Source organism: Ictidomys tridecemlineatus, chromosome 3 (genome assembly GCF_052094955.1).
Source record: "Ictidomys tridecemlineatus isolate mIctTri1 chromosome 3, mIctTri1.hap1, whole genome shotgun sequence".
NCBI lineage: Eukaryota > Metazoa > Chordata > Mammalia > Rodentia > Sciuridae > Ictidomys > Ictidomys tridecemlineatus.
The window spans coordinates 213,564,019-213,591,929 of record NC_135479.1 but is presented as its reverse complement, the minus strand read 5'-3'; the positions used below and the strand labels follow the sequence as shown (position 1 = coordinate 213,591,929).

General features: G+C 50.3%; 1 protein-coding gene across 7 annotated transcripts in view; it reads right to left on the bottom strand.

Moving 5' to 3' along the window:
- Positions 1-27,911, bottom strand: part of Slc37a1 (solute carrier family 37 member 1) — a 65,153-nt gene that overhangs the window by 35,836 nt on the left and 1,406 nt on the right. For 2 of the 7 annotated variants that reach the window (XM_078044696.1, XM_040287075.2), the window contains exons 1-4: positions 14,106-14,476; positions 13,728-13,991; positions 10,156-10,380; positions 4,457-4,538 (exon numbers count right to left, since the gene is read on the bottom strand). In XM_078044696.1, coding sequence (XP_077900822.1) covers positions 4,457-4,538; positions 10,156-10,211 — 138 coding nt within the window. In that variant the 5' untranslated portion in view covers positions 10,212-10,380; positions 13,728-13,991; positions 14,106-14,476. Of the gene's footprint in view, positions 1-4,456; positions 4,539-10,155; positions 10,381-13,727; positions 13,992-14,105; positions 14,477-14,499; positions 14,629-27,911 lie in introns of those variants that run through there. The other 5 variants (XM_078044697.1, XM_078044700.1, XM_078044698.1 and 2 more) reach the window with 5 other exon arrangements.

Here is a 27,911-nt window from a genome sequence, read left to right as displayed (position 1 = left end):
TCAGGGGGACCTCAGTGAGCTGGAGCCTGAGAGGCAGGGGCTGACGTGGCATGGAAAGCTGGCTACACCGTGGGGCACCGCAGAGGGCAAGGGGCCACTCTGGCCACCAGTAGGTGGCAGCCAGAAGTCCTGTCCACCTCCTTCAGGAGGGAGCAGTGAAAGGCAGCCCTTGCCCACCATGGCCAGCCAGGCTGGACACCAGGTCCACAGCCTGCTTACCCGGGTACCAGTGACTGAGCCCTGGCAGGGTCCATGCACACGGCTGCTCTGGGTAACGTGCTCCGCCATCACCACTGGGCTGCCCGTCACTTAAACACTGCCCTAAAACCAGCCCAGAGCTCCACTTCACACACGCAATGTCGTCACCTCCAAACAGCTTTCCTGGGCCGCAAGGGCCGCCCCGTCCAGCTAATCCACGCAGTCACCTGCCTGCTTCCCCCTGGGCCACCTGCTGCACCCAGGGAACAGGATCAGGGGCAACCTGAAGGTTCCTGTACCTTCCTTTCCCTGTCCCTCCCCTGATTTCACACTGCTCTCTGCTCCTCCAGAAGTCGGGTGTCCCTGCCCATCCTTCCCAGCCTCTTCTTACAGCAGCTGAGAGGCCCACCTGGCCACAGCCTGCAGGCTCTCCTGTCCAGCTCCCTGACAAAAGGACAGAAGGGTACACTGCCAGGACAAGGGGGAACTGTCTGCAGGGCTAACCTGAGGTGTCTGACGTAGCCTTAGGCAGAAGCAAGAAAATGGAATTCTGCAGACCACCGCTTGGTGCACCATTCTCACATACTCCTTCACCATGCAACGTTCTGGGGAGGACCACCCCCAGAAAATACAACAGAGCAGAAGTGATCTATTTATTCACACGCCAGCAGGAAAAGCTTCCTGGCGCTGTCACCTGAGGAGCATGGCTTGACATCTGGTCAGGGGCACAGGCTACGTCTGCAGACAGGAAGCCGCTGTGGACCCCTGTGCCTGTCCTGCCCTGGGCGACCGCAGCTGCTCTCCCAGCTCTGGAGCTGGCATGACAGTGTCTGAGTCCCAGGGCTGCTGTAAAGACGGGTCATAGACAGACAGCACCTCTCTGTGTCACTGGCCCTTGACAGGGCCCAGGATCAGGCAGCTGTACCGGGGCTTTCAGTAGGTGTTCCCAGAATACTGTCCAAACACCCTGACGACTGGAGTTCTTCCACACACCACCACCGACAGGGGAAGGCTCCCAGTGTGCCCGCTGAGCTCAGAAAGCCATCTGTGTGACCTGAACCTGCATCTGTGAATTCTAACAAACTTGAATGTGGTTCACGCATCTCTTGGAGTAGATTCCGGGCCTGTGAACTGCCTGTTCATGCCCTCATCCACTGTGCCTCTGGGCTTCCTAACTCATACTCCTAAGACATGCAGTCTTGTTCTTGGATTTTTGTTTTGTATTTATTACATTTAAATATGTAATCACCCATTTATTATTATGATTAGTTATAATTATTATCAAGATAGGGAGTGAGACTTTTTGTCCTGTAGATGAATACCCAGTTGTGCCAACACCAACACTAAGTAAGCTACGCTGAGCAGGCGTGGGGCTGGGGGGAGTGTGTGCAGATGTAGCACGGGGGCCTGGCTTCCATCCCCACACCCAAACCAGGTACATAAACACCTACACTTTTCTCATCACCTTCAAATATGCCATGTTCTCTATTTTGTAGACCATTTTGTCTATTTTCCTACAATATCTTAATAACTCAGCTGATATTGAAAAACATGTTAAGCTTTTTCACATTTTCATTTCAGCAAAACATGTTATCTTTCCCACACTTTCTTTAGTGATGACTTCCTAGACATTCTTTAAACTTTAAGATTTTATTCAATTAAAAAAATCCCTGCTGAAACGTCTCTTGGACTGCCTTCTGTTCAAACGTCAACCCAGGGAGACCCAGGGAGCTCAGGGTGCTAGAGAGTGAGCTTGTGCCCAAAGCCATAGTGCGGCTTCTGACTTTTCAGACCTCCTGCTGTCCGTCTGACTCTGAATATTTTAAAGTTTTCTTCTCACAGCTCTTGTGTCGGTGGAGAGGGTTGGGCACACTCTAAGCAATGTCCCCATTTCTGCCTTTGTCCAGGGACCGGCAGCTTAGCTGTCTGAGAAGCTCCCTGCCAGGCCTTGGGGAAAAGGGTCTCCCAAAGGTCTCCGCTGGCAGGAGGGTGCAGACCTCACCTCCCTAGCGGCCTGGGTGGACACCTGCCTCAAGTCACAAGGCAGGATGCGGGTGGAGCAGCAGGAAAAGGGACAAGGGTTGTGTGTGACACCACCACGGTCCGAGCCCTGCTCATTTCGTCATTTTTATAGACACAGTTTTTAATCAGAGATAAGTAAACTTAATCAGCAGTGACTACAGTCAAGTCTAAACCTGGCCTGAGAGGCCGTGTTATTCTGTAAATGAGTTATCAACCATGAACCACTTTATCATTTACAAGCCCTGCTGACCAATTTCAAGTAAGCAGGTAAGTTCTGTTCATAACAACTCTAGAAACGCAAGCTTTAGATAATTATTCAAACTGTTCCTTGGGTCAACAGAATCCTTACTGCCTGCAGCTTCTCTGCTGTTATTTACAACATGAGCTAAAGCCTGTGAAACTTCACAAGGAGCGTAAAGTCCGAGTTACCATGTGGGGAGTGTATTTTTATCTATCTTAAAAGGCAAAGAAGCCCATAAGATTCAGCAAACGGCCAATCCATACCCAGGTAGCCCCGTGGTGCCAAATCAGAAATTCTGGGTGTTAAAGAAAACCTGGCTGAGACACTGACCATACCGAGGTGATTCAATGTCCTGGAGACCCTGAGGCAGAGTGACTGAAGAGGGGCCTGGAGTCAGGACAGCCACTGGTATTGCCTGAGTGAGCCTCAGCCCTGCAGGGAGGCCTGGCTTCCTGGGAAGGATCCTCACAGGACTGCTGTGAGGACCATGAACAGAGCACGTGAGCGGCCTGTCACAGCAGGGCCCTCCGCTGCAGTCATTGCTCCTTGTGAAATACTGACCTGAGAGCCTAACACAAGACCCCTCCTCAGTAAGCCCTAGGAGCCTAGGAGGGGACACTCCTGCACACCAGAGTCATGGTGGGCCTTACAGGAGCTGGCAGAGTGGACATAAACCGTGCTCACATCCCCTCCTGGCCAGACGGGGATGCTGGTGGCCATCGGATGGAGTCCAAGGGCCACTTCCTGACCTTGGGGCCCTCCACTGGCCAGCCCTGCCTTACATGCCCGAGAGGTGGGTGGCCTCAGGGTGATGCTGCATCCCTCCATCTGGTCCTGGAGGCGGTCACGCCCCCACGATCCACCCAGACCTTCCCAGGTCAAGTCTCGAAGCCCTACAAGGGCCCCCGTGACGGTGCCTTCCAGCTCCGCATGCTCACTCCTGCTGCAGGGGTCTCTTCCATTTTTGTAATCTGCTATATTCTTGAGCTGTCCATGAATTTCTCTAACCAAAAGGACAAGAAGTAGCAGCATTCAAACTTCCAGGGGCTGTTGCTGCTGAAGTGAGAATTTACTAAGGCCGTCCGTCGCCTCTTTTCTAATCTCTAGCTCTCCTGAAAACCATGTGCTTACAGGTCTGCAAATATCCCAGTCAGCCACTAGACGGGTGCAGAAACTCCGGCGCCCAAGGGTCTGGGGGAGTTGGAGAAGGTTTTGAGTCACTGAGCGCCTGACATCTAGGTAAAGGCACTGGGGAGGGATGCAGACCTGCCACAGAAGTAGAGGCCTGGGTGCTGCCTCCCACTGCCCAGAGGACTTGCAGGGCAGCTGTCTGCCTGGCCCTGCGGGAGGGGAGGAAGCTGGCTCCAAGGTCGCAGGGTCACAATTCTGAACCTGGTGCCTGCAGCTGCGGGACGGTAAGCGAGGGGCCTTTGAGCTGCACATGGGCTGTTGCCACGGCAGTTTCCTGGCTCCTTCTACAGCAAGAGTCAAAGGCTATCCAAGCTTGCAGACGGTCTGTGGGCAGGAGGAGGGACCGGTCATTATGGAGGAATGTCTGCTTTGGTCTTCCTCAGATCTACTGGGATACCTGTTCAACAGCTTCCCGCCCGCCCCTCACACAGGGTCAGAGGGTCACAGAGAACCACCTCGGTGGGAGACTCAGGGCTGAAGCAATTTGGGAAACCACTTAGAACTAGATGTACTTGGAAAGAAAATTTGCATAAGATAAAGTAAATATTTAAATAATGTAGAAAATTCTGGAACTGCTAATTTATACAAGCATAATAACTCTAAAATTATAAAGCCTAGAAACATTTCAAAGGTCTAAATTTCTGAAAAGGGAATGTAGGGGCAAAAAACCAAAAACGCAGCAAAAAACCTATTTCTAACCATTTCTTTTCTCCCTGCCCACTGCGCGCCTCACCTCCCTCAAACTTCCTGAGTAGCTGGTTCCCCATGGAGAGTTTAGGCAGGATATGAAATGGAGTTTCTTACCTTCACTATGCTGATGGGCTTTCGGGATAAGTGGAAACTGGCGTACAGCAGAAACGTCAGGACGAAAATGAAGGCCCTGTACCTGGAACAGAGCACAGGCAGAGGAGGCGGGTGAGACGGCTGGGGGAGCCCGCCCTGCACGCCTCCTGCCGGGGATCAGCCGCTGGCCCTGCTCACGCATCACCGCAACAGCACGACCTAAAACAAGTCCGCACGGCCACTTGTCTGCACTGAAACCATTTAAATGTCATAAGAGGAGAAACCGGCTTTTCCCACCCTTACCCCCACCCCCCACGCCACTCTGGACAGCAGACGTGGGGCTGTCCCTGCATGGAGTGGTTCTCAGTGGACACCAAGGGGGGCTTCTGCACTGCACGCCAACTCCTGCTGACCCTGCCTGCCTGCAGGGGTCCTTGGGTGCCACAGGCCGAGGGCTCTGTGGCAGAAGACGGCCCCAGCTTCAGAGGTCAACAGGTCCCAGGTTGTGACCAACTGGCTATAAGTCTGCGTTACCACCACCTCCCCTCAGGTTCGGGTATCACTGCAGCACTTTGCGGGCCTCTGCCCGTTTGTCATGAAGCTGTTACCAGGGATGTCGCTGGAAGAGACGCTGCATAGGGGCAGGAGAGGGCAAGGTTCCATGCCCACACCACCCTGCAGCCCCGTGTCCAGCCACCATCACTGCTGCTGGCGATCAAGTGACCTCAGCCTCTCTCCTCCCGCAGGGGTTGTGATCCAGTTCAACCCTCTAATCACACAGTTGTCCCCTTGGCAACCTGTCCCCATCCTGAGAAGACCAGGAGCCCTCAGCCACCAGTCACCTCACTAGCAGACAAGATGACGTCGTTTCAGGATTCTGGAGCTGTATGCCTCGGATCAGGGGCAGAGGCCAAATAACTATTTATTATCACGTCAAAACACCACATTTGTCAATTAAAAAAACTGTAACTAAAGAGAAATTTGGGACTCAGATGAAGAACAGAGTATTTGCAGAGCAGACGTGAAGGCGGGGTTGGTTAGTTTACAACAAATAGTTAGCTAGAAGGCCTTGGTGTCGCCTGCTGTCCCGGGCGCTTCAGATCACGCTCATTTTAAGGCTGTTTAGTCTCTGCACCCCAGAGGCACATGGGCAAGGCCGACAGGACACTTGACTGACCTTCAGGCGGGAGAGGCAGCAGCGCCAGCCAGCTCTGAGGGCGGCCCATGACAGAAAGACACTGGCCCGAAGCCCTGGCCAGGAGCAAGGGGCAAGGGCAGGCCTGGGCAGCGTGGGGGACAGAAGGAGGAAAGGAGGTGCAGTAAGAGGCGGAGGTTGAGTCCAGTCCACAGACGGAACCCACCCAGGAAACGACTTGCTGGGGAGGGAATGGCGGGAGGAACAGCATCTGACAGGAGGTGAGGCAAAGGGGCTCCCGCCAGGAAGCTGCTGCTGTGGGGTCAGGCACTGTCCACCTTGAGACCTGTCCTGCCTCTGGCCCAGAGAGGCCAATGGCTTCAATCGTGTGGCAACCATCGGAATCAACAATGACCTCATCCCTGCCCGTGTCCCTGCCCCGGGGATGCTGGCGTCATTATTCCTGCCACTCGCCGCGTTTGCAACGTGTGACTTGCTCCTCCAGGGAAGCTTTCTGTGAATCACACCCAGGATCCTAGAATTTGAGGGGTACCTGCCCCTCTGGCTACCAGAAAAATCAGAAGCCAGATAAGGGTTTCCAGATTAAAAAATAATAATGAAGACCTATGTCAGGTGGGAAAATGGCTGGTGGGGCCTTGGGCCTCTCCCCTGTAGCCTGGGAAACACGGCCTCGGGGAAAGGAGAAAACCAGACTGACTAGCCAGGCACTGGCTCCTGACTCGAGGGTGCCCCACCGCTCTCCTTCCTCAGGGAAACCACCAACGTTTCTCAAGGATCTCCCCCACAAGCCCGTCAGTGACCAGATGAGAAGAAAGTAGACTCTAAAAAATGAGTGCGTGGTCTACACTGAAGCCCAAAGCACAAGAGCCGTGCCTACAGTGCAGGGACGCACGGCAGAAGCCTGGTCTATGTCCTCCTGCCTGACCGCACCCCTGGGGCACAGCACGGAAGTCTCTGGAGTCTCTGGCTGAAACCGCTCCACACGCACTGCCATGTGTGCCTCAGCTACCACGTGGGAAGGTTCTAGCACTGGAGCGGCCAGACCAGAACTGCTTCAGCCCACAGCTGGCCTGTGAGCCCCAAGGCGTCCCTGCCCCGCCCCCTTTCAAATCTCTGCAAGAAGCACAGAGTTCTCAGTTCCTCCAACACCTCGCAAGCCAGTGCAGGAGGAGAAAGCACAGCTTCTCCTTGGAGCGCGTGGTGGGAGCGAGGGACCACAGAGCTGTGCAACCTGACCGTGAACTCACAGGCTACAGACTGACAAGGCCGCTTGACCCACAGGTGGGCCGCAGGCTCAGGCCCTCCATCCACTACCCTGCACCCTGGAAATAACACCCTCACCTCTCAATGGGGTGATGGCTGGAGAGTGCCCAGCCCCAGCACGCACTGCGTTCTTGGCCTCTAGGGCTGTCCGGGATGAGACCTGGGGCCAGCTCTGTTCCTGCCCTGATTCTCTAATCCTTCTGCAGGTGGCACCAGGCAGGGGGTATGCAGGCTGAGGTGCCCCCAGGAGGGGCCTGCCTGCCCCCTAAACACAGAGCTCTCCACACGGGGAAGCAACCCCACCTCGGAAACCAGGTTCTGTGGTGTAGAAATGAAGCACTGGATGATGAATGGCCCTGGGGGTCCGTGGGGGTCAACTGCAGGGCAGAGACTGGGGAGGAAACCCTGGCTTCACGGCTGGTCAGGCTGCCCCACTTCCTCTGTTTCCAGATTCGTCCCTCCTCCCTGTCCTCCGCAGGATTTGGGGAGTGGGAGGAACCAGTGCCAGAGGTTTGGTTTCTCCTTCAAGAAGGTGTGACTGCAGCAGAGGCTCAGGCTGGTTCTTGGGATGCCATCTGCATATGGCCAGTCTCAGGGGAGCACACATGAGACTAACCCAGGGCAATGTGACGGAAGTCCCAGTGACCTCCTGAAGCCCTTCTGCATTTGGTATTTTATCTTCAGTTTTTAAAATAATATATGAAGAGTTTGAAATGCTATTTATTTCCTTTTATCCATTCTTTGTGGAACTAAATAGTGTCCTTCAAAAACTCAGGTCATCTCACAACTTGGAATGCCACCTTATTCAGAGCTAGGGTCTCTGAGGATGTACTTAGCTCAGGTGGGGTCACACAGATGAGGGTGGGCTCCATCCGATGACGGGTGTCCTCAAAAGAAAGGAGAGGGGGAGGGGGCCGTGTGACCACACAGGGGGGCAGTGGCCCACCTGGCTGCATGCCAGGAATGCTGGGAGCTGGAGGGGGCAGAAGGGCCTCTTGACACCCCGACTTGGCAGCGGCCTCCAGGACTCTAGAGAGGACCGTCTGTGGCCTTAGGTAAAGGCGATCTTGTTACTTTGTTTTGGATCATATTTAGACAAACATGACCAAGAGTGAATGCACCCCTCTCGGCCATCCCGATGACAGCATTTCAACAGAACCACAGCGATGTCTGGGCTAACCCCAAGTTCCTAGCCAGCAAGCAAGTCCCGACCATGCCAACCCAGGACAGAGGTGCACCTCCAGGGACCCCCAGGAGTGTCCTTGAGACCACAGGCCCCCTAGAATACATCCATCTACTTCTGTACCCATCTACCTCCGGGAGTCCGCCCTGGGCCCGGGTGCCAATCCACATCACCTCATCCCCTCCAGCTCCTGACCCCATCTCAGGGCTCCTTCTCCACCAGCAAGAAAGCTGCTCCCCTCCCCTCTGTGGGATTTCTGCCCCAAACGCCTCATCTGAGCGTGACCCTGAGGAAGCACCAGACACGTCCAAAACGAGGAATGGGCCACGAAATAAATGGTCTGAGTCCTTCAAGAGCATCTGGGTCGCAAAGAGAGAAAAGGCCAAGGGATGGTTCCAGAGAAAAGGAGATGAAACCCACAGGACAACTAAACACGGGCGTGATCCTGGTGGGAGCCCGAGGGGAGAAGCAGCAAAGGCATTACTGGACATTTGATATTGTGTTTCATGTGGACTGTGAATTAGATAATGTTATTTTATAGCTGCTACAATTCCCAATTTTGCTCTTCATGCAGAGGTTATATAAGAGAATTTCTTTTTCTTTTGTTTTCTTTTTCAGTCCTGGGGACAGAACCCAAGGCCTTGCGCCCTTGCACAAGCTAGGCAAGTGCCCGCCTTGAGCTGCTGGGGTGCAAGAAAACATGTTGCTCATTGGAAGTGGACATGGAAATATTTAGAAACAAGGGTCTGATCTCTGCAACTCTTAAGAGGGCTAGAACTCGTAGTGTGTGTGACACCCTATCTACCTCTGCCTGCACACACAGGGAAGAAGCCAAATGGCAACATCTGGGATCCATATGAGTCCTATAGTTAGTTCTTTGTAACATTCTTAGAATGTCGTAAGAATGCAACTTAGAATTCAAAGAATGTAAGTTCTGGGGGTTTGAAATTATATCAATGCAAAGTTACAAAACAAAGAAGCTAAACACTAAGTATTTGAAGATGGTGGCTCGAGTCCCGGTAGATATAAAATAAGTCAGCCAGGGAAGTGACCCCCAGGTATTTTCAAATCACACCTGAGAGAGTCCGCGGCTGCTCCACCGGCCAGCAGGGCCTGGGACGCTGCAGAGGGTGCGGGAGAACAGGTCCAGAACAGGGCGCGGTGAGGAGCATCATTTTGAGCAGAAGGTAGTTGAGCTCCTGAAACCTCTTTTTTGCTAAAAGCAGAGTCCCCCAAACCAACGCAGAAGAACTCCACTGTAGCAAGCCCTCCCCAGGGAGCGGCGGGGAAGGTCAGCGTTCACCACAGAAGGGCAGCCTCCCCCACCGGAAGCAGGCATGCCCACCCCCCTGCCCTGGCTCTCTCAGTGGCCCACTTATCTTTCCATAAAACCATTTGTTTTCTCATCTGTGCCTCCCCTCCCCCTTCCCTTATGTAAGATGATAATAAGCCCCCGATTTTAAATGCCCCTCTGAGCACACTTTCCTATAACCTCTCCTCCACTGATTCTGTGCCCTCTCTCATTCATCTGTCCTTGTTAGCCCCCAGCACTCATGGTAAAAAGGTAGGAGACTGATGGTTCTTCCTCTGGACATGGATCTGCAGGGGAGGCTGGCAGGGGAGGCTGGAGGACAGACAACAGCCGACTCCGCCCTGCCACCTGCTTCCTGGGAGCCACTGTGAGGAGCGGCCTCAGAGCTGGCAAGGGGGATGCTCTTGGAACACAGAGTGGCACTTGGTCTGCCAGGAGCTGTGTGGATTTGTGTTCTCTGAAAGCTCGGCTCCAGCCAGCCCACCCTTCTGGGCTCAGGGTCGCTGTGCTCAGTCCACCCATAGCCATTTCACAGTCTTGCTGGTTGTCCGTGGCTATTTTCCTTAGGGACCGAGATGTTAAAGAAACACTGAAGACTGCCAAGGAGCCCAATGCCATCTGTTGACACCAGAACCAAAGGCGAAGGATGCCTCTCAGCGCTCTGGGCCACTGCTTCCAGGGCCAGCAGCAACTCAAACGCTCAAGAGGAAACCAGTCACCCACGCTCTAACAGGGAACAAAGTCACCCACCACCAGAGGCCCCCACCCCCACACGCACCGCGTCACATGCACCCAGCAGGACTCACCACTGATCCCTGGAGAAGGAGACGATGAAGCGGATGCCGGCAGGGAGTCGAGCCATTTACAGTGTCCCTGACCTTGGAGCTTTGGTCACGGAAGAAGATGCTTCATCAATAGGCTGTAGATCCTGGCTGCAGACCCCGTCTTCACCCACCCAGCCTGGAAGCAGAGGTGCAGGGTGCCCGGGGTCCTGGTCTCCTCCCTGCTTCTCTCCAGAGGGGGGTGGCACTCTGAGGAGAGAGCAAGAGGTGTTCAAGTCTGGGGTCTAACAATGGCACCTGGGTGACCACACAGATATAGGGCAGTGCTACCCAGTCTGGATTACAGCTGGACTTTTGGTACAAGGGGAAGTCCCAAGCTGGGCATGCCAGTAATCCCAGCGGTTTGGGAGGCTGAGACAGGACGATCGTGAGTTCAAAGCCAGCCTTAGCAATTTAATGAGGCCCTAAGCAACTCAGTGAGACCCTGTCTCTAAATAAATACAAAATAGGGCTGGGGATGTGGCTCAGTGGTCGGGTGCCCCCGAGTTCACTCCCTGGTACCAAAAAAGGAAAAAAAAAAAAAGAGGAAGTCCCACTCTGAGGGCTACTGGCTGGAAATAGAGCACCCGAGGAGGCGGTCTGTGCAAAGCCCATGGAAATGAATTTCACAAGATGCTCTCATGGTGTACAAAAAGGAACTGTAGTGCTCACTCCATCTGCAACTCTGCTGGAGGTCAACCCTGCACTCTCAGCCAGCACACCATGCAGGCCAACCACGATGCTCACAAGAAACCCAGTGTATGCCCACCGGTTCCATCATGTGCCCCATTTTCAGAGTACGGCAGGGCACAAGACTTGCTCAGTTCCATCCACTGTGGACAAGGCCACCTTTGAGCCATGGAGACAGAGAAGACTGTGGGCTGGACAAAATGGCAGAGCTAATCAATCAATCACTTAACTGTGGCTTTGAAATTTCCATCAAAACGCATGAGTGTGGTGGTTGTGAACTCCACCCCATATCTACCTCTGCATTAAGTGAGGCTGGAAAGTTGTCCCCCTCCGAAGGTGGAGCTGAAGGAAAACAATACAGGAAGGGATGGGGGAGGCCCGTGAGTGGATAAGAGGCCCGGCCACCAAGACTGGTCTCCTGTGGCAAAGCCAAGCTCCAGGCTTATAGGGCTGTCACTCCGTGTTTCAAAACAGGATAGTTCCCCACATTCACTCTCTCCTTTCTCCAGAGCAAGCTTTCAAAAAATGCTCATCCTAGGGCTGGGACTGGGGCTCAGTGGTAGAGCACTTGCTTAGCATGTGTGAGGCCCTGGGTTCAATCACCACATAAAAGTAGATTAACAAAATAAAGGTATTGTGTCCATTTACAACTAAAAACATTTTTTTTAAAATGCACATTCTAGGCTGGGGACTTGACTCAGTGATAGCTCAGTCCCCATCACAGCAGACAACCAAAGAATCACACATTCCTCGATTTTTCTTTACAACAGTTTACAAAGCAATTCAAATTCTTTGCAGACCATTCATCCAGAAGTCCCACTCCCCGGTCTCCCCTCCTGACATTGGTGAGGCCTCTCCGCTCTGCCTAGGAGAGCTGCACCCTTCCCCAGGGCTGCCAAGGACCTTAGCAGGTATGACTCATTCATCACACCAGGAAACCTTCCCCAGTCTTTTAACTTTCTGCTCTCTTACCTTCTCCACCCCAAAATGGGGCTGATGGCCTGACGACTCCTACAGCATTATAAAAACAAAAAGATAATCCCCAGAAGCCTTTGACACAGAGCCTGTGGTGTGCAGTCCGTGCTCAATTATCAACAGCCAGGGCGATTTGGGCTGAACCCAAGAGAAGATGGGGGTTGCGGGTGAAGGCCCTGCTCCCATTTCCCACCTCAAAATAAGCACTCAGATGCATGCTGAAGTCAGGCAGGGCGTTTCGTACCTGGAATCCCCGTTACTCTGGAGTCGGTGCCAGCCTAAGCAACCATCCATGGAAAGACTACATCTCAAAACAAAACAAACACCTCACACTGAATGAATGACTGCAAATCTTTAAAACTGCTTTTGTTCAAATCTTTAGATTGAAATGATGTTTTGCTAAAATTTTGCTCAAAATGAGTGCGCCCCTGTTTGAGACTGGGAGAAACTATTTTATAACGATGACTTTATAGTAAAGGATTTGGTTTCAGTTGTACAGTGCCTGGAAATGGATGGCCAGAGTCAGATTCTTCCTCCACCAAATGCTTCTACATGCATGTATGTCTGAAAATATGCTACTGTCAACTACATCAATTCAGCAATATACCTCTACTCTGCCTGTAGGGTCTTTAACAACAGAGAACCAGAAGGCACTGAAAAATAGGCAGGAAAATGAAGCTCCTTGATTTCTTGTTATGGGTTCTTCCCCTTGTGAGACGGGTGGAAACAAAGTGCTACACATTCTCACAGTGAGCTCACTTAGAGGTGTAGACAAGGGGAGATTTGACACCTGGAGGGCCCTGGCTGTGCAGCACCCACTGGAGCCCAGTTTCCCGGATGGGCGGCTCCAGGACCAAGGAGGTCATGAAGGTGACATGCCCTCACAGAGCCCAAGGCCACCCAGAAGAAGAGTCAGGGCATTCACTTCACAGGGAGAAAAAAACGAGGAAAGGCGGCACCACGCCTGGGTGGCTCAACACTGTGGGACAAATTCCAGGTCGCCCTGTTTGCCTTAGGTGCCTCCTCCCTCCACTGTGCTTCCTCCTGCCCATGCCCTGCAGAGGGCCCCCGCAGGGGAGCACCTTTCGAGTGGCACTCTGGTCTTGGCACACAGCCTAAATACATCAAAAGTTTTAAAAAATCACTCTTCCTGGAATTTACCAGAAAAGGATCTGATTGCAGTTTCATTGCACCGTCCAAGACAGCAACTTAGCAAACGTCCCAACACAGTTTCCACTAAAACCCAGAAGGAGCACGGCTTAGACTTATTCCAAAGGAGCCTAGTCAAAGGCTCCTCAAAATAGATGAGCAGAGGGGAAAACACACCCGAGAGCCCCCCACAGCCCCTCCCCTCAGAGGCTGCCCTCTGGGTCTCTTGCTGAGACAGATGAGGAGGCTGAAAGTGAGTAACAGCAAGAATAATGTTGAAAGGGTCTTTCCAGGGCACGGTCACATGGTCACACTCAGTCTCCACAGTCTCAGATATTTCAAATCATTTACGTAGTTGAAAAATTTTAAGACTGGGTCTCATTGCAAGAGCAAACATGAATGGGGAACAAGGCATCCCCCCAAAAAAGTTTAATGCATTTTTCTTTTTTAAAAAAATCAAGAGATAGAATACAAAACTCCCTCTCCAGGGCAAGCACTCTCCAAGCTTTAAGGATATGATCACCATCACTCTTCCTGGGCTCCAGTACAACTAGGAATTTGAATTCTGTCCACTCCACGAGAGCCTCTACCCCAATGGGCAGCCTACAGACATCCCTCACTTGGGCTGTAAGCGCAGCCCCAAGACCAGGTGCTGGGACAGGACATTTCGAGCCTAGGTTTTTTAGCATAGAGAATACCAGGCCATGAATAAAGAAAGAGTGGGGGAAATCGAGTATATTTACCAACTCACAACTTGACACAATTTAAGTTCCAGGACACGCAGACAGCAGCTTCCCGGCAGTGAGCTCAGGAGACCCGGGAAAGGCAGGCTTCGGAATCCCTCCTCTAGCATTGAAACCTGGGGGTGGGGGAAGGGGCTTCCAGGATCCTAAATTCTAATGCAGATCCGTAGACAGCACCTCCTCCGAAGTGGGCTCAGGGCGTGGGCCGCCAGGGCTGAAGGTTGGTGGCCAGCGGCCCGCGAACTTTCTGGCGTTTTAAGCCCTCTATAATAAGCAGAAGGTCGCTGTCACTCGGGTTGGCCAGGAGGCTCCGGGCTCCGGGAACAGCCGCTCAGCAGACCAGCAAGCCGAAGGCCCAGGTGCTGGTTCCGAGCTTACCCGAGGGCTTTTCGGCCGGCTCCTCCCCACACAATACAATTGCCGGGTCCGGGAGGAGGTGAAGGCAGCCGGCACGCCCACGTCCCCATCGCGCGCAGACAATGCGCGGGTCTCCTCCAGTCGGCTCCCTAGACCCCCAGCTGTCACGGCGGCGGCGGGGATGGGAAGGACCCGGCAGGACAGCTTGGCGAACCCCTGCCAGGGGCTTCAGCGAGTGGCTGCCGGGCCAAGGCCGCCCCCTCTGCCTCCACTTTCCCGGAACAGCAGCGTCACCAAGCAGCAGACGCCTGCCCTGGTCGCCTAGGGACACTCTTCTAGATCCCTTACTTCAAAGACTTTCCGCAACGAAAAGAGCTTGAGGCCCCCCGCCCCCCACCCTCCAAATAAAGCAAACCTCCAGGAAGAAGGCGGCGAGAGCCGAGCCCGCAGCGCGCGGCCGGAAGCGCGGCCCCGGGCGCAGGTGCGCGGCGGCCGGCAGGTGCGGCCGGGGAGGGTCGGGCCGCAGCGCCTCCCGCGCGGCCGCTTCCCACCTGCGCCGGGGAGGCCCGCGCCCCGCACCGCCCGCCGCGGGCGCTTCCTGCTGGCGACTTCCTGCGGCGCGCAGAGGCCCCGCGCCCTTTCGCTTTCCCCGGCCGCGGGGCGCCGGCCGGGGCCGAGGCGGGTTCGCGCGGCTCCTCCCTCTCCCGCCCTCCCGGACCCCGGCCCAGAGCGCAGGGTCCCAGGCCGCCCTGGGGACGCAGGCGGGGGCAACCGCACGGAGTGGCGCTGCCCGGCGGCCGTCCCGCGTCCCCACACCTGCCGCGCGCCCTCCGGCCGCCGGGCGCACCGGCACTTACGGGTTGGCTACCCCCCTGCCGACCCGAGCTTCCGCGGGCCTCAGCACCGCCGGCCCTTTGTCCTTAGGGCCGCTTTTTGGCTTCTAGGCAACGGCAGCGAGGAAGGACCGGACTCCCACAGAGCCCCGGCACTAAAGAGGGTCTTTCTTGGCCTTCTGGCTTTTGTTCCTATTGTCTTATCGCGACACAATAAGTCACATCGGATCATGAAGATTAGCATCCCACAGAGTAAAAGCGGGCACACGGAAATGGCTATGTGGAACTAACATGGATCACACCTGGGAGTGTGACACTTGCAGCTAGCGGAGAAGCCCACGTGCAGAGCAATGGGTGGGGTGCCCTGGCAGAAGCTTCCATTCCATCCCAGAACGACTGTTCTCCAAACTGCGCTTGCCTCTGGCCAAAACGGGGCCCTGGACAGCTGAGTAGGGGGTCTGATTATGTCCTAGGGAAACCCTGTACAACACGGATGGCATCCAAGCCCAGCCCAGAGACTCCCTGGGAAAGCAAACTGGGGCAGGAAGCAAACTTTCCAGGAAGATGCCGGCCACCTGATCCCAGGCCTGGCTGTAAAATCCAGACTCACCAGCCCTGCCCAGGCACCCTGAGGCTGTTTCCTGAGGCCTGTCTGGAGGAGGCTGCACAGTATACCCTCAGGACTTGCTCTGTCTGAGGAATGCTGTGCTATCCCCTGCTGTTTGCAGAGTTGGGTAGCGTATTTAGGCTTTTAAGAAGACTTCTGCACTCAGGAAGAAAATGTGCCCAGCTTATAGCTGCTCTTGAGCCATCTTCAGAAGGCCTCTTGGCCAATATCCCACAAGGAAGGCAGCCCAGGGCTCCAGTTTTCTCTCTCCCTTTGGCTAGGTCTCTTTCTCTCTCTCTCAGTTCTCCTTCCTTACTCCATTCTTAATGGGCACCAAACCAGCCCAATCTGACTCTCATGTCTCTTTCAAGTCATCTCCCCACTCCTGGCACAGGTCACTGGCTCTGATCAGGGCTTCTCTGTCACTGTGTATAAAACCTGCCTCCCTTGCAGGCCCGTGCTAGTCCTGAGGCTGGCCACAGGACTGGGAGGCACGAAAAGCAAGACCCCTGAAAGCCAAAGGTGATCTTGTCTACCTAATTAACAACCCCCAGCTATTCCACACCCAGGACGGCCTGAAACCACTTCTGCAGCTGACTCTTGTCTTGCTCAGAGCTCTTCAGATCCCAAAGCCTGGGCTTTTCACACTTTCATGTTTCTGCTCTGGCCCTCCTGATGCCAGCTTCTCTTTCACCCAGTCGAAACACTGAGCAAACCTCAGGGATGGGTATTAGTTTCTCATAAATCTATCTCCTGCCCCTAGAAGGGCCTGGGGAGATGCCTGGCGTCCCTCCTGGGTCCGAAGGCACTCATCCATGATCGCTAACCACATGAATGCAATGTGACCCAGGACAGGTTGTCCCGAGGTTGTCACATCTTCCTTCAGAAAAAAATGACCCTAGTTGCCTGGCACACTGGAACCAAAGGGGAACTGAAGGCCCATGCAGAATATTGGCTGAAAATATTAACCTTATGATCCAATAAAGATTAAATGTTAATAGACATCAGTTTTATATTAATCTTTTATGTGATCGTAAGCAGCATATAAAATGTATTTAAAGGAGATGGCGTGTGCAAAACTTCCAAATAGCACATTTTATACTTGGTAATGAAAACGTGTGAGTGTCCCCATGACCGTGTCAGGTTTTGTGCTTGAAAGGTATATGCAAGCTCAAGACCACTGGGAGGGCCTCATCATTGAGTCAGTTTTTGCTTTTTAAAAGTTTTTCCGAGGTAAAACTAACAAATAAAAATCATACATTTACGGTGTACATGAGGTTGCTGTTAAGAAACAATCACCATAAGCTAAGAAACAATCCCATAAACCAGCTGATGTGATATATCCATGGTTTCACAGTTCTTTTCTTTCTCTTTCTTTTTTTTTTTTTTTTGCGGTGAGAACGCTGAAGTTCTCACATTTCAAGTGTACAGTAGGGTACCCCCCAGTCACTGAATTAAATCTCTGCTGCTTGACTGTTCCCTCTCCATTGTCCCCATGTCCTGACCCTGGTGACCCTCACTCTGCTCTGCTCCCAGGAGTTTGATGTTTTTAGATTTCCTGTAGAAGTGAGATTAGTAGTCTTTATGTTTTTTCTGTGGTGACTTATTGTATCTAACTTAATGTCCTTCACATTCATCTACCTTGTCGACAATGACAAGATTTCCCTTTCTCCCCCATAAGGTGGGATAGCAATCCATCCAGATGTCCTTTATGAAGTGCCCTCTGAGTACTCTTTTTGCTGTAACCCAGAAGTTGTGGTGTGGTGTTTTCATGTTCACTTGTTTCAAGAGTTTTGTTTTTTTTTTAAACTTCCCTTTGATTTCTTCTCTGACCCATTGGTTGATGGAGGGTGTAGTATTTATTTTCCAATTTTTACTCTACTATTGATTTCCATCGTAGTTGGAAAAGATATTTTGGTAAGATTTCCATCTTAAATTTGCTAAGACTTGTTTTGTAACCTAACATGATCTATTGTAGAAAATGTTCTCTGTATACTGGAAAAGAGTATGTATTCTGCCGCTGGTGGATGGAATGTTCTGTATGTCTGCTAGGTTCACTTGGCCTAGTGCTGTGTCCTTGGCTTCTGTCTGGATGTCTATCCGGTGTTGAAAGACTCTTGCCATTATTTTGCTATTTCTCTCTCTCTTGGATTCTGTTAATATTTGCTTTATAATTTGGGTATTTTGATATTTACAATTATATCCTCTTGATTCAATAATCCCTTTATCATTTTATAATGACCTTCTTTGTCTCTTATGAGTTCTTTTTTAAAGAATTCAACCTTTATTTATTTATTTTTGGTGGTGCTGGGAATTGAACGCAGGGCCTTGTGCATGCTAGGCAAACACTCTACCAACTGAGCTAGATACCCAGCCCCCAACTTTTATTTTTACTCACTTGTTTTTATGTGGTACTGAGGATCAAACCCAGGGCCTCATCTATGCTGGTGAGTGCTCTACCACTTAGCTACAACCTCAGCCCTGACAGTTTTTTTTTTTTTTTTAACATTAAATGTTTTATATTGAAGAACAAACAACAACAACAAAAAGAGATAAAATATAGGTCCCATGGTGATAAACTGCCACAGCTTTTGTCTTGGAAAATCTTCATTTCTCTAGAACATTGTTGCTGAGGATAATGGTCTTGACCAGCAGGATCTTTCTCCTTCAGAATTTTAATTATATATCGTCCTACCCCGGCCTGGCCTGTAAGGTTTTTTCTAGGAAATATGTTGATAATCTTATGTATGTAATCTTTCCTGTGTGTAACAAATTGCTTTTCTTTTGCTGCTTTCAAAAATGTCTCTGCCTCTGACTTTTAAGAATTTGATTATGTGTCTTGGTGGAAGTTACTTGATATTTTGTCTATTTGGGGTTCTATAGTACTTATGTATCTGAATGTACATTTCCATCTCTAGATTTTGTTAGTTTTCTGTCATAATTTTCTTAAATAAGCGCTATGCCCCTTATCTATCTCTGTTTTTCCTGGGGGTCACATCACACCTATCTTGGTTGGCTTGATAATGACTTCAGTCCCATAGTTTTTCTTCAGTATTTTAACCCCCAAACATGGTGAGCATGCCATGCAGGTGAGGAGCACACGCCTCAGAAGGGCCACGACAAGGCCAATGGCAAGCCGGGTCTGACGGGGAACAGCAGCCGCCCTGCAGGCAGCCCGAGAACACTGGGCTTCAGAACTTGAGAAAATGCCTGGTGCTAAGAGAGCACTGAAGCATTAAAGACCATCAGGGAGAGAAGGAAAGGAAAATCAGAACCTGGTTACTTAATTTGCAGAAGAGGGACCCATTTTATCTTCCCAGATCAAGAAGCAAGAGTTCTAGCAGTGCGGTGCACTGATTGTTGAATAAAGAGGATGCACATTCAGTCACTGATGTTATTGGTAATGAACAGAATGAAAGGCCTCCCGTGATGAAGCATGCTCTATATTGCAGGCGTCATACTAGGCCGTGGGTACAGAGCTGGCAAGAGGCTCTATGCAGAGGAGCTATCTCCCAATCCAGCAACATGACTGGGTATGGAGAAGCAGGCCTGCCCAGTCCCAGATGGCCCAGACAGGAGAGTGTCCACGCCCTAGCCTCATGCCATACCACCCCTGGTAGTACTCTTGATTCACACCCCAGCTGATTCACAGGTGAAAGTGCTGTTTCCCTCCAAAGGATTGTCCTCGTTGATAAGAAGGACACAGGCGATGGCATGGACAACATTCACACAGTCAACCCGAGTGGGATAGATCTATGGTCCCACTGGGTCAGGGAAAGTGTCAGGGGACGTGAGAGAGCCAGCTCTCACCTCCAAAACAAGATGTGCACATCTACAGGCACACATAAAACCGTGGCGTACCTGTGCCGTCTAGAAGCATGTAGGGAAGAGAAGCAAGGGCAAAAGAGTGGAAAGTGGTTGGGGAATGAGACGGGGGCGTTAAAGGGTGAAGTCAAATATTTGCTGTGATATTTGAGATTTTGATTTTAGAACCATATGTATTTAAAAAAATAAACACTAATGTAAAATAACTGATGGGTTTTTAGATGGAGAATTTTAGCACTAATACCTAAGTTAGGGACATATTTTAGAGACAGGAGTGTTGCAAGTGTCCTGAAATAATGAGGAGTCAGTCGCATTACGACGGTGGCTTTGCTAAGCTACTTATAAGATAGGTAGGGCAGATTTTCTGGTTTCTAAGACCCTTTGGCAATGTCTTCCAGGAGACTACCTTGTGTTTCCTCTGCAGTGTGGTGAAGTCGTGTCACAAGAGCACCCCAGGGCTTCTGGAAGCACCTGGCTCCTCACTGAAGTGGGGTGTGTACAAAGGATTGATCACATTCAGGGGCTTAATGCTTCCTTTGGTGAAGAATCCCTCTGAGCTCAAACTCCATGCCAGGACGACCTGTGGCCTGAACCTATCTGCTGTAATGCTCTTCAGTTTTAGCCTATAGGTAGTATGAGATTAGGGACATGGAAATAGAAAAGGCCTGGTCAATTAAGAAGCCATTATTGCAGCTGAGCTAGTGCATGTGAACACAATAAGAATGTCGAACAGTTTTTTTTTTTTTTTTTTTTTTTAAATCACTGAGTCAGATCCCTAGTCCTTTTGATTTTGTATTTCAAGTCAGGGCCTCACTAAGTTGCTGAGGTTGGCTTTGAACTTGAGATCCTCCTGCCTCAGCCTCCTGAGTTGCTGGGATTACAGGCATGCACCAGGATGCCTAGCCAAGTTGAACAATTTTTATGAGTTTTATGAGTTGGACAATTTTTATACTGGGGTTTGAACCCAGGGGTGCTTAGCCACTGAGCCACACCCCCAGCCCTTTTTAAAATATTTTATTTAGAGACAAGCTCTGGCTGAGTTGCTCAGTGCCATGCTAATCTCCTGAGGCTGGCTTTGAACTCTAACCTCTTGCCTCGGCTTCCCGAGTTCCTGGGGTGGCAGGGAGGTGCCACTGCACACAGCTTTCATGAGGTTTGTGAAAAAGGCCCATATTCTTCAGTTCAACTGGGGAGCCACGTGGGCCTATCTGATAACTTCCATTTTATACACATGCACACAGCCTGGTGGGAGAACGCCGTCACTCATGACCTTCTCCCCAAACCTGAGAGCCTATCAACCTGGAGTCTGGGAGAGGGCGACTCGGACGGTGAAGCCAGACTCTGAGCTTAGCCAGTTGACCCTGCCCTACTCACTAGTGTGAGGCTACGCCGATGACCTGGGCACCCATGAGTCATGGGAAGTTTGGGGCCACTTTTAATTCCTATGACTGTAACCATTAGTTTTCATCCTTACAATTGAAATCCTTTCTAAAAATAGTCTGTTACAATTCAATGATAGATAAACTTATTGAATAGAATGTATTTTCTTTAATATCACTTAAGATTACCTTTTTGAGTCTAGCATACATAAAGCCTTAGGTTTGAGCCTCAGCAACACACACACACACACACACACACACACACACACACACACACACACACACACGAAGATGATCTTTTTGAACACCAATTATGATCCAGTGTATAGTGATCTAGCAAAAAAAAAAAAAAAAAAAAAAAGCACAGGATCTAGAATTTAAAGTTGCAGGTTCAAGTTCCGACTCCAGACTTAGTATTCTGGGACCCTGGGAAAGTCACCGACTCTCCTAAGCACCAGTTTTCCTGCTGTGGCCTCCTGGGCTTGCTGGGAGGAGAAGTGAGCTTCGCAGTGTCTTTACCTGTTTCATTCTCAGCGAGTCCTTACCACCTGAGCCTGCCCAACTCACCAGGGACTCTCCATAAATACTTGTTATTGAACCAACAGTCACAAGGGTGCTATGGGAACTGTGAATCACTTATAAACGCTTGTGACACTCTAGTAACTGCAAAGTGCAGCAAATTAATAGAAAGATGTGATCTAATGCACAATTTGGAGCTGGGGGAGGGAGGGAACTACAAAGTCCCTTTTATTGATTTGCCATTTCTCCTTGAAAACAGAGTCAGAGACACCCCACCACAGTCTGTAGCATTAATCCTGTAAGGCTGGGTCAGCTGGCGTAAAGTCAAGTCCGCCTGCCACGTTCCACGATTCCTTCGCAGCTATCCTTCCCATGGCGAGTGAAGGAGCGCTATGGGAGCACACAGCAAGACCACCTTAGGTTGAGAAGTACTGACGCTGAGCCAGGCCTGGACGCAGCACCCACTCTCACCAGCACACCCAAGGCAGAGGTCCCCTCCTGCTCGCAGCCACGGCTGCCCAGCTCCAGCCCTGACCGTCACTGAGAACAATCCTTAACTCTGTGCCCCAGCTTCTCTAAGGCAGGGTCACTCAGGGCTTCATCTGTGAGACCCTGTTCCTGTCACAAAGATAAATATGATAGGTCCCCGTTCTCTAGGGACTCACAATCGTGTTGATAACAAGTCTACAGTGGGCCCCAAATCCCATAATGTAGAGATCCCCCCAAGTCTATAATGTGAAAAATTTTCAAGTTTTAAATAAAAAAAAACTTAAGCACTTTAAGATTAAAAAGAACATGTCTTTTTGAACTGTTATTTTCAGGAATAAATATTTTGCACATATTAAGGGAACTAATGAAAGGAATACACTGGTGAATCACAATTATCCTAAGTGAGATAATCTTACCTTGTTTAACAAATGCATGTTTTTACACTTGAATTTGTGTTTGCTTGGGAAACTCTTCTGTGTTCTCTGAACTGAAAGCTTGTCCTTTGTGTCATAAATAGCACTAAGTTGTTACTGTATTACCCGGATGTGGTTGCCAGGGGCTCAGTGTGGCCCGAGAAGATATCAGTCAGGTTCCCTTTTTAGCACAGGAGCTCAGAGCTCTCAGGAAACCTAAAACTACCAGCCCAGTTTAGAACCATCCTGGCTCTCTTCTTTGTACAGGGAGAGGGAAATGACTGGTTTAGCATTCTCGACGACTGTTTGGTCTACAACTGCTTAGAGGCTTGTCTTAGCAATTAAGTCTCTAAGAAAGAACCTGGAGAAAGAAAGAGGATTCAAACAAGCAGGTAGGCTGCAGCCCCAGGAGGAGGGGAGCAGCAGTACACAGCTGCGGAAGTGCTTTTGGTCGTCGCCTGAGACATGAATGAATGAAATAAAGAGAAAAGACTCTTGAGATAATGTTTTCTTAAAAGTAATATGGAATATAATTTCCTTAAGTAACATTCTTCAAATTTCTATTGAACTTTTTCATTCATTCTTATGTGCAATGCTGAGTCAAAATGATTCTGGTATATCCTTAGAGTGAAACACTAGTCTTTTAAGAAACTTTGGTGACTTTTGACATGTTCTAAGTAAAGGCCCATGACGATGGGGAGGGATAAGCGGGCATTCCCACTTCCCTGAGTGTGTTCAGTAATTCTGAATGATGTGAGCATCTGCTATGGGCCAGGCTTTAGGCTAACTGTAGAGTGCAGCCCTTAAAAAGAGGCTGACCCGGAAACAGACCTCGGCAACTTAGGGAGCACAACAGAGCCCAGCCAGAAGCAGGGCAAGCAGAGCTGGACGCAGCCTGGAAAGGCGTGCCCAGGAAGCTTCCAGATGGCCAGGTATTAAGGTGAGGACGTGCTCACCAGGTAGAGAGACAGGGAACTGCATTTCAGAAAGAGGCAGAATCTATGAGGAGAGCTGGAGAAAGTGACATAAATAATTAGCAGCAGTTAATCACAGATGGAGAATAAGCATGGTTCTCAAAATGATCAAGGAAAGACAAACTAACTCATAGGAGAGGCTGCTTTACCCGTCTAATTTTCAAAGAAAAAATGTAACTCACAGGGGGCCTGGGAGCAGGGAGCTGAGCACTGGGTGCTGGTGCCCGGCCACACCAGGAAGCCTGTGGTCCTCTGCACTCAGTCTTGCTGTTCCTCCCACTGGCCCAGTCCCCCACCCCAGCTCTGTTCAGCTGGCTTCTTTACAGGTGCATGGGGATGTGGACAAAGATGCAGGCATGTAGGGGCTCAATGACTTCATCCCTCCGTCCACCCAGGCACCTGGGCAGTGGTCTTTGTGTTCACGGCACACTTTGCCATGTCACCAGCGTGTGTGAACAGGTAGCCTTTTGTATGCAGCACGTGTGACAGAAGACTTAAGCACGCACATTACTTTTCTACAGAAACACACTGACTCTCTAGAGGAACTCCAGGCCACTTTGATCCTCTGTAATCTTATCCGATCCTCAGGGCCCTCCTGTAAATTGGGCAGGGTGAGCCTTATTCTGGGAAAACAGTGCACAGTGGCTCAGTTTGCCGGCTCCTCCCTGCCCTTTTCTCAGGGGACCTGACTCATCCTGAGGCCGGGAAGGTGTGCCATCACTGCAGAACCAAGTGGGGGTGCTGCATGTGGTAGGTGCTGTATGTAGTGCTGTAGGCCAGGCATATGGCCCAGACTCCATTTTACCCTGTCTTATAAGAAACGCTTCTCCCGTGGGAACACCCGACCTCTGAACCTACCAATAGTTGATTAGCATAACATGTTTGGCAACACAAAATGGCAATCCTTACACAATGTAAAGTTGTTCTCTTTTTGGTTCCCATTTTTCTTGGCAATGTACCCTGTCAGAAATTGATTATCTAGACATTAGTAACATCCTTTAACTTGCACTCAGCTAGGGTCATTTGACCCACTTCTCTTCTGTTATGACTGTGGACGTCCCGTGGCCAATACCAATGTGCCCCCTGCAGTGTTTCGCTAATGGCTCAGCTCAGCTTCTGTATCCCTGCTTGCTTGCTTGCTGCTATGCCTACCTGGATGCAGTTTTTGCTTTTAAATACCCTGAAATGCTCAGGCTCGGGGCTGTTCCTTGCAGAGACAGTTATGGGTCCTGCAGGGAGCAGCTAAATAAAGACTCCAATTCGGACAAAATGGGCTTGGTGTTTTCGGAGCGGTCTGCCCCATAACATCAAGAGAGAACCAACTTTATTCATTATGCCCATTCTATTTGTTTGTCCTGTGGTGCTGGGGATCAGGGCCCTGGACATGCTAAGCAAGCACTCTACCACTTAGCCACATCTTAGCCCCCATGTCCACTTTAAAATGAAGGACTAGCTCATCCACGAGGCACCACAGTCTTGGTCATTGCTTTTTAACTTTGGGGGTTAATGTGGAATTTGCTCCAAAAGGCTTTGTAATTTCTTTTGGATTTCCTGATATAACCCCTTGGTGTGTGAGCCACATAAATATTCAAACATAGTTAAGTAACTGATATCCCAAGAGAGCACCTGGAAAATGAAGTATGATTGAAGAAGAATGATAGTAAACAAGATCATAAACAAGAAGAATAAAAATATTATATACTTTCCTTTCTTTGCCTTTTCTAAGTGCTGCATGAAGCGCAGCTCTGTTGCAAAATAATGTCTAACATTTATTCTGGAACACATGTTGGCTGGGCACTTTCTCTGTGCCAGACACTGTGTCATGGGCATGTGCTTGGGTTGTCCCCCAGTGTGCCCTATGTGCCAAGTTTCTGCCATCTTGTCTCCATGCTGGCTGACTTCCACCACTGTTTGCCCTACTGGCTGTGGCATTACTGAATAATCCCACTTCCTGTGTGAAAAATGATTTATCTCTCTCTCTTGACATTTGCTTCAATACCCTTCCGTTGGGTCTGAAGGAGCAGCTCAGCAGGGAGCACTCGCCTAGTCTGCAAGAAGCCCTGGGTTCTATCCCAGCACCATGAAAAATAAAGCAAATAAAAAAAAATCCTATTGTTGACCTGCATACCTCAGGGAGGTGTGTGTGTGGGTACCTGGTTACTTCTTCCTTGTTGGTTGCCAATTTTATTGGAGCCATGATCTCCAGACAACTAATATACCTACTTGCATCTAAGAATCCACATGTCCATATATTTGTAGAAACTTCAGTGTCTGCTTACCCTTAAGTACATTAGTGCTAATGAACATTGGCATAAAAATTAACATAGCTGCGCACAGTGGCACACACCAGCCATCCCTGCAACTCGGAAGGCTGAGGTAGGAGGATGGCAAGTTCAAGGCCAGCCTCAGCAACTAATTGAGGCCCTAAGCAAATTGGTGAGACTCTGTCTCAAAATAAAAAAATTAATTAATTAATTAATAAAAAGAGCTGGGAATGTAGCTCAGTCAGAAAGCAAACGTGGGATCTTTTCCATATTTCTATCTGAGCAGAGGTCTAAAGGCCCCGCGGACAGGTATTGTGGCCGTGGCTGAGCACTTGCTCTGCACGACTGGTGCCATGGGGGAGATGAGGACGGCAGCTTGGCTCCTGAGGTTCTGGAAACCAGACAACCACATGGACGCCTATCACTGAAGCCAGAGCGGGGTGCCTGTGATAGATGTGGGCTGAAGTACATGAGGCACGGCCAGCACATCCCATCTGAAGGACCAATAGGAGCTGCAGTGAGAAGGGAGCAAACACTTAGAATAAAAATTAAAAGTAGACTGCAGTGTTGATATATACTGCCACAACGAATTCACCATGGAAAGCCAAGTAGACGCTCCTCCAAAGATTAGAACCAGAACTTTCATGCAACATCGCATCTCGCTTCCAGGCATATACCCAAAGGAACTGAAGTCAGTATGCCAAAGTGAGTCTGCTTTCATGTCAGCTGCAACCCTGTTTACAATAGCTGAGATAAACAACCAAAGGGTCTGGCAATAGATGACTATATGCATACTATTTAGCCATAAAAAATAAAATCCTGCTGGGAATGGTGGTGCACACCTGTAATCCCAGCTGCTTGGGAGGCTGAGGGAGGAGGATTGCTAGATCAAAGCCAGCCTCAGCAAAAACAAGGTGATAAGCAACTCAGTGAGACCCTGTCTCTAAATAAAATTCAAAATAGGGCTGGGGATGTGGCCCAGTGGTTGAGTGCCCCTGAGTTCAATCCCTGGTACAAAAAAAAAAAAAAAAAATCCCTGAATGCAGCTGTTGGACATGATGTTAAGTGAAATAATCCAGAAAGAGAAAGACAATGATCTCGCTTTTATGTGTGCTAGTGCCTTTGTGCTGCTGTAACAAAATGCTGGGAAACATGTAAAGAACAGACATGTATTTTCCCAGACCTGAAGGTAGGAAGTCTAAGCTCAAAGCCACGCCCTCCAGTGAGGGCCTTCTTGCTGGGTCCCCACATGTGAATGGACAGGGACAAAGGGGACAGATGCAGAAGGGCCGGGGGTCAAGCCAGTGGGGCTCTTGAGAAGCCTCCTGGGCATGGGCCTGAATCCTGCTCCTGAGGAAAGGCCACTGGGGCCTAATTTCCACCTAGTACTATCTGCTGCTATTTAGACTGCTCCCAACCTCCCTGTGTGAAAGCATCTGTCACCAGCTGATATAACCTTTAAGATGTAGGGCCTGCAATGTCCTTGAAAGAAATATTGCGTCCCTGGCCCTTTCCTCTCTCCCTCCTCCCCCGCTGCCCTGAGGTGAGCATTTTCCTCTGTCATGCACTCCTGCCACGATGTACGATGCCACCCCAGGCCCAAAAGCAACGAGCCAACTGACCATGGACTGAAACCCCTGAAACTGAGTCTATTAGGTTGACTATCTCAGGCACTGTGTCACAGAGACAGAAATCTGACCAACACACTGTCACATTGGCAAACCTGAATTTTGAAGACATTCAAACCATAGCATTTTAGAATGTAGAAAGAGTCAAACTTACAGAAACAGAGAGAATGGCTGATGCCAAGAGCTGGGGCATGGGGAAAATGTGGAGATGTCAAAAGGCATAAACTTTCAGCTATAAAATGAATATGCTCGGGTCTCTAATGTCCAGAATGGTGACTGTGGTTAATGATGATGCATTTGTTTACTTGAAATCTGAGAACAGATTTTAAATGCCCTCATCGCTCCCTATACACACTTAAACACAAACGGTTACTGTGGGTGGTAATGGATGTGCTAATCTGTGGTATTCAGTACTCGTGTATGTTACGTACGTCAAATCATTCTGTGTATACCTTGCATACATAGCATTTTTACTTCCAATTAAGTATTATTTGAAAATTGCCACTTTAAAATTTTAAATCTTGTCACTCTCAGACATTTACAATGGATGGATGGGGTTGAAGATCATTCCTCCTCCAAGCCCCATTCCCCTCTCCCTCCTTCAGGGTCCTCTCATAATGAGTCTGGAGCTTCTTTGGGGAAGTAGCTCCTTAGCCTGTGAAGAATGGATGTGAGTTCTGCCAGGTCGAGTGGGGAGAAGGTGGCATTCCAGGGAGAGGGTGCCGCACAGGCAAACAGGCCTCGAGGCCGGAGGTTGGAGGTACTTTGGGAACATGCTGTTTGGTTTATCTGCACCAAGCAGCAAGTGCAGGGAGGGGAGGTTGGGGACTTGGAGAGATGGAGTGCTTGAGAGTGAGACTGTCTGTACTCGGGTTTTGAGCACAAGAGGCGTGTGA